Source organism: Salvia hispanica, chromosome 4 (genome assembly GCF_023119035.1).
Source record: "Salvia hispanica cultivar TCC Black 2014 chromosome 4, UniMelb_Shisp_WGS_1.0, whole genome shotgun sequence".
NCBI classification, from domain to species: domain Eukaryota; kingdom Viridiplantae; phylum Streptophyta; class Magnoliopsida; order Lamiales; family Lamiaceae; genus Salvia; species Salvia hispanica.
Genome location: NC_062968.1, coordinates 21,002,685 through 21,009,488, shown reverse-complemented (window position 1 = coordinate 21,009,488; position 6,804 = coordinate 21,002,685). Strand labels below are relative to the sequence as shown.

The 6,804-nt window shown below is 43.3% G+C and overlaps 1 protein-coding gene across 1 annotated transcript; it reads right to left on the bottom strand.

Moving 5' to 3' along the window:
* Nucleotides 1-1,286: 1,286 nt before the first annotated feature.
* LOC125220625 lies at nucleotides 1,287-6,481 on the bottom strand. Its single transcript, XM_048122779.1, is given in 7 exon segments — nucleotides 1,287-1,693; nucleotides 1,754-2,108; nucleotides 2,469-2,701; nucleotides 2,704-2,933; nucleotides 2,991-4,087; nucleotides 4,166-4,455; nucleotides 4,546-6,481. Coding segments are annotated over 7 exon segments (4,548 nt in total).
* Nucleotides 6,482-6,804: the final 323 nt, after the last annotated feature.

Genomic DNA, 6,804 nt, shown 5'->3' with positions numbered 1-6,804 from the left:
TGATTGATTTAGAAAATAACAATGCTCTCCTATTTATAATATGAGTATTCAAACTTAATGAACAAGAAATAAACCAAACTTACCGAATAAGAAATAAATATTTTATAAAGATATGATAACTAAATTACTAATAAGATATGAGGGATATTCTTGAAGATATTCCCGTATCATGAACACATTCACATACACCCAATGCACACATTACACATAAAAAAGATACTGCACACACACTAGATCATTTAATTCAAATTCAATTTTATATCAATTACGCCATATAATCGAACAAAGAATTTGGAATTCTTCAATTCCTTAAAATTTTATATCTAAAGATTTTTATTCCAAATCAATCTCAATTTCGTGTACAAAACAGACCATTAGTTTGTTCAAAAATATAAATAAGGGGTGTCAGTCGTTTATACTTGAGATCATCTAACAACATGTAATGGTGAAGGTTATAAAGAAAGTTATGAATTAAATAATCTCTTTGGGGCCTTGGACCTTCTTTAAAAAATAGAAAGCCATTTGCTACTTCGATCAAAGCAACTTCCTCCATCCCTCCATATATATCCACAACACCTACATAAAATGTACTACTACATCTACGTCTATTGCATGAATATATATTCTTGATATTTGAACAATTACATAAAGCTCTGATTATTAACCGAGAACGATGGAGAATGAGAATAAACTGTGAGGGAAGCGTATCTTGATCCATAACGAATTGAACGGTGGAATTGCTTTGCAGCGGCTATGGATCTTCCAAACGATCATGATGTGGATCCATGTATTTTGTGATCCATTTCCCAAGAATTTACCCTTTTGTGATGCTTGATCTAGGTATTTTGTGAGACTTGGTTTTCTATTTTATCAATAAAAGGCAACCCAACAAGAATTAAGGAAACTAAGATGATCAAAACAAGAATTAACATTGGATAGAGTGGAAATTGTGATACATAGTCATTGATGAGGTAAGCTAAGACACTTACAACATACTAACATGCATCCATGGCTAGATCTTCAAGGAAACCACAAACCTTGAAGCATACCTCTACTTGACCCATACTTCACTAAGAATTGATGAACCAAGCAACCTAAAATCTAGGAATTGGATAGGAAACCCTCTTCAAGAGGAACAAATCTCTCAAGTATATAATATCAGCCAAATCTAAGGAAAAAGATGACATCAAGCAGTATTTATACTAGGGTCCAATTCCCAATGAAAAGGCCCACAAAATCAGGCTCGTGTCACTCCCACCCGGCCGGGTGAAACCCTTCTGATCTCTTCACGCCTTGGACGAGCCACCCGGGCGGGTGGCATAAAGGTCACCCGGTCGGGTGGTGCAGCTAAGCCTCTTCACGCCTTGGACGGGCCACCCGGTCGGGTGGCATAAAAGGCCACCCGGTTGGGTGGTGCAGCTAAGCCTTGGCGAGTCCAGAGACGCCACCCGGCCAGGGTGAGTTTGGGCCTCAAAATCCACCCGGCCGGGTGGAAGCTTCCAGCCGCCAAACTTCAGCTCCAATCTCGTCGCGGGCTCCCCGGTCGTCGTAGACTCCTCCAGCATGGTCTTTTTGATGAACACAGCGATCCCCTCATATAGGTGCCTCGTCGTAGACCTCGTCACGGGCCGTCCGGGCATGGTCGTATCATCCTCCCCTTCTTGGAAAGGATTTGTCCTCAAATCCGGATCTCCTACAAAGTCAAAAGGACTCAAATCAGCCACATTGAAAGTGCAACTAACATTATACTCACCGGGCAAATCTATCACATAGGCGTTGTCATTGATGCGCTCCAACACGAGGAAAGGACCGTCCCCTTTCGGGGCAAGCTTCCCCTTGGTCTTGTTGGGGAAACGGATCGTCCTAAGATGCACCCAAACCCAATCACCGGGTTCAAAAACCACCTTCTTGCGCTCTTTGTTCACTTGGCGCGCCACTAGTTCCCCCTTTTCTCGAATCCTGTCTTGCACTTGCTTGTGCAACTCCTTCACGAACTTGGCCTTCTCCTCTCCTCCTACATCAAGCACCATTGGCAAAGGCAAATCCACCGTGGATAAATCCAACGGAGTGAGGGGGTTAAATTCATAAACAATCTCAAAAGGAGACAACTTAGTCGTGGAATGCAAAGTCCTATTGTAGGAAAACTCAACTATAGGTAGGCACTCCTCCCAAGACTTCTTATTCTCAAATACTAGGGCACGAAGAAGGGTACCTAAGGACCTATTTACCACCTCCGTTTGTCCATCCGTTTGGGGATGAGCGGTAGTAGAAAAGAGGAGTTTGGTTCCAAGACTTCCCCAAAGGGTTTTCCAAAAGAAACTCAAAAATTTGACATCCCTATCACTCACAATGGTTTGTGGGATCCCATGCAATTTGACCACCTCTTTGAAAAACAAGTTTGCAATGAACTTAGCATCATTTGTCTTCCTACATGGAATAAAATGAGCCATCTTGGAGAACCTATCCACTACTACCAAAACACTATCATTCTTTGTAGAAGAAATGGGTAGACCTAGCACAAAATCCATGGAGATATCCACCCAAGGGTGTGTAGGTGGAGGCAAAGGGGTATAAAGCCCAAAGTTATTAGACTTAGACTTAGCTTGCCTACACTCTATACATTGACCACAAAACCGCTCAACATGTTTCCTCATGCAAGGCCAAAAGAAATGCTCACTCAAAATATCAAAAGTTTTTAACACCCCATTAATCCACCCAAATGAGACTCCTTGACTAACAAGTCACGTAGAGAACAATGAGGAATGCAAAGTTTATTCTCCTTATACAAATAACCATCCATCCTATAGTATTTATCAAAGGACCCCTTGTCACATGCATCAAAGATGGTGGCAAAATCATGGTCATGCTCATATAAGTCTTTAATGAACTCAAAACCAACATACTTGGAAGCACACACAACAAGCACTTGTTTTCTCACATGCATCACATGATTATCATTCAAAGCATCAAGATCTAAAGACACATGAGGCTTCCTAGAAAGGGCATCGGCAACAACATTCTCCTTTCCCTTTTTGTACTTGATCACATAAGGAAAAGTTTCTAGGAACGCACTCCACTTGGCATGCCTCTTATCAAGTTTATGTTGACCCCCTAGGAACTTAATGAACTCATGGTCGGTGTGAATCAAAAACTCCCTATGCATGAGGTAATGTTGCCAATTCTCCAAGCATCTCACTATGGCATACAACTCCTTGTCATATGTAGGGTAGTTTAGTTGCGCTTGACCAAGCTTTTCGGAGAAGTAGGCTATGGGCTTTCCTTCTTGCATGAGCACTCCACCTATTCCTACACCACTAGCATCACACTCTAGCTCAAAGGTCTTGTCAAAATTGGGAAGGGATAATAAAGGGGCATGGGTAAGGTCCTTTTTCAAGGTGTTAAAAGCCCTTTCTTGCTCCTCTCCCCACTTAAACTCTACATTTTTCTTAACAAGGTGATCTAGGGGGGAGGCCTTAGTGGAAAAATCCCTCACAAACCTCCTATAGAAGTTTGCTAGACCATGGAAAGATCTAATCTCACTCACACTCTTGGGTGTAGGCCACTCCCTAATCGCCCTCACTTTCTCCTCGTCCACCCTTACTCCTTCCTTCCCCACAACAAAACCAAGAAACACCACCTCATCAACACAAAAGGTACACTTAGGCAACTTGGCATATAAGGCATGCATTCTCAACACTTCAAGTACATCCCTAAGGTGACTAGCATGCTCTTCTACACCTTTGCTATAAATCAAAATATCATCAAAGTACATCACCACAAATTTTCCAATAAAAGGGCGAAGCACATGATTCATCAAACGCATGAAAGTTGAAGGAGCATTAGTCAACCCGAAAGGCATAACAAGCCATTCATACAAGCCAAATTTTGTTTTAAAAGCGGTTTTCCATTCATCCCCTTCTTTCATGCGAATTTGGTGATATCCACTTGCTAAATCAATTTTAGAAAAACAATTTGAGCCACATAGATCCTCTAGCATGTCATCAAGTCTAGGTATGGGATGCCTATACTTAATAGTGATCTTATTGATAGCCCTACAATCCACACACATCCTCCAAGTTCCATCCTTCTTAGGCACTAAAATAACGGGTACGGCACAAGGTGAAAGAGATTCCCGAATCAAACCTTTGGCAAGGAGTCCCTCGACTTGCCTTTGAAGCTCTTGAGTCTCCTTTGGATTTGCTTTGTATGCCGCCCGGTTGGGAAGGGAGGAACCCGGTATGAAGTCCATTTGGTGCTCAATCCCCCTCAATGGTGGGAGTTCGTCGGGTAGCTCATCCGGGAAGACATCCTTAAAGCCTTGCAAAACACTTTCAATTATCAAAGGACAAGGGTTAGTGTTAGCATGTAAACATAAATCGTTTCGGACCATGAGGAGAATGGTAGATCGACTTTTTAGTGCCCACCCAAGGTCGGGGGTCCTAGCTAACAAGCAACCTTTTCCCTCCCTTGCTTGTGGTTTTTCTTGTTTTGATAATTTATTTTTGCTCTCACCACCCCTACTCTCACTTGGCTTTTTAAGCTCACCCTCACTCACAAGCCTTTTCTCTCTTTCCCTTTCCCTTTCCCTTTGGAGATGTTGATGTGCCTCAAATACTTCCTTAGGCAATAGTGGCTTCAACCTAACCTTCAACCCATTCACCATATAGAAATATTCATTGGTGAAACCATTCTTATACACCCTCCTATCAAACTCCCAAGGTCTTCCCAACAACACATGACAAGCCGTCATTGGAATGATATCACACATCACCTCATCTTCAAAAACACCATTCTTCAAGGGCACTAAGCATTGATCCTTCACTCTTAGCTCCCCGGATTCTCCGAGCCATTGGAGTTTGTAAGGATTGGGATGTTTGTCGACCTTCAATCCCAACTTGGCCACCAATTGCTCGCTTACCACATTAGCACAACTACCTCCATCAATGATAACTAAACAAGTTTTAGTTCGTACCTTGCAATTCATGTGGAAGATGTTGCACCTTTGCAACTTGTGCTCCTCAAGGTCGGGTTGTACATTGAGCATCCTTAGCATGACTAGTGTCTTCATCTCCTCATCATCTTCTTCTTCACTAGAATAAGCCATACGAGGCTCCACATTCACTTCCCTTCCTTCTACCATCACATCCTCTTCATCTTCACTATACACGCTACCATCTTGCCCAATAACCATTACTCTTTGGTTAGGGCACTCACGTGCATAGTGACCATAGCCCTTACACTTGAAACATTGGACCTTGCTACCCTCCGTTGAAGAGCTTTTAGTAGCTTGTGGGCTTGGGCTTGGCGAGGCCTTGAATGGCGTCTTGCCTTGAGTACTAGGCGAACTCTCCATCTTCTTGGGAGGGGTACTCCACTTGTTTCCTCCCATCCCGGTTTGGTTGGATGACACTCTAACTTTGCTAAGAGCCACTTCTTTTCCTTGTCTCTCAAAGGTTTCGGCAAAACTTAGTACTTCCCCCAAGGTGATTCCCCTTAACGCCTCAATTTGGACTTTATGCTTCAAAGACGTGTTGAGGCCATGGATGAATCGGTCTTGAGTGGATTCCTCCGGTTCATTCACCCCAATCTTGTTCATCAATGCAATAAGATCATAATAGTACTCCATCACACTCATAGACCCTTGCCTTAGGTCTTGAAGATCTCCGCGCAACTTGTGATAATAGGACCTAGGCACAAAGGATTCCTTCATGATTCGGCTCAACTCACCCCATGATCGCACATCCCCCATCCTAGCTATCATCCTCTTCCTCAACACATCTCTCCACCATGTATTAGCATTACCTCTAAATTCGGCCAATTCAATCTTCACCTTGTCACCCTCGGAGTAGTTGTGGAGGGAAAAAATTTTCTCCACTTGAGACTCCCACTCTAAATACGCTTCGGGGTCAAACTTGCCATGAAATTCGGGAAGGTTGTGTTTCAAGGTCTTGGAAGGATCATCAAACCTCGGTCGGGGTTCCTCCTCATAGTACCTATTCCTCCTAAATCTATCCCCATAAGGCTCCACCCCTCCATATTGGTTTCCTACCCCAAAACGATCATATCCTCCATTTCCTCCTCCAACTCGCCCATTGGCTCCATTACCCCCCTCAAATCTTCCATTCACCAAGTTGTTACCCCTATCCCGAACATTTCCTCCTTGCCACCCCTCATACTCCTCCTCCTCAACGTTTTCCCCCGGGACCTCATTAGGCACGACATTGCCCATGGGAGTGGGAGGCCTCGTTCCTTGTTCTCCCTTCCAAGTGTTGAACTCCTCAAATAAAGTGTTTTGGGCGGCAAGCATGCGGGCTTCGGATTCTTTTGATTGAGCAATGGATTCTTTTGCTCGCACATCCATTTGGATCATCATCTCTTGTTTGAATTCCTTCATCATGCGTGCCATCATGCTCACAAGGTCCCCATCGGGTGTAGGGTGACTCATGCTTGTTTCCTCCCCTTCCGCACTTGTCCCCGCCATTTTGTTGGACCGGGTGCGAGGAGGCATAGAGTAAGTACCTACAAATCAAACAAACACTAGGAACTAGTCCTAGAGGTTAGAGATAAAGAAAGTAGAATTTAAGAAGATGAACTCAACCTTGATGTCCCAAACCCCCCTCAAATCACTCCCCAATAACTCTCGACAAAGGCTTAGAATATTGTGAGAAAGGTGGATTCACTCACACTCACAACTCCAATTCCAAGATTTAAGTGCTTGAGGTGGATCAATCAAGGTATACTCCTTGATCAACAAAATCAAGAAGACAAAGCCATAAACACATATTAGCAAGATGCAAGTCAAAG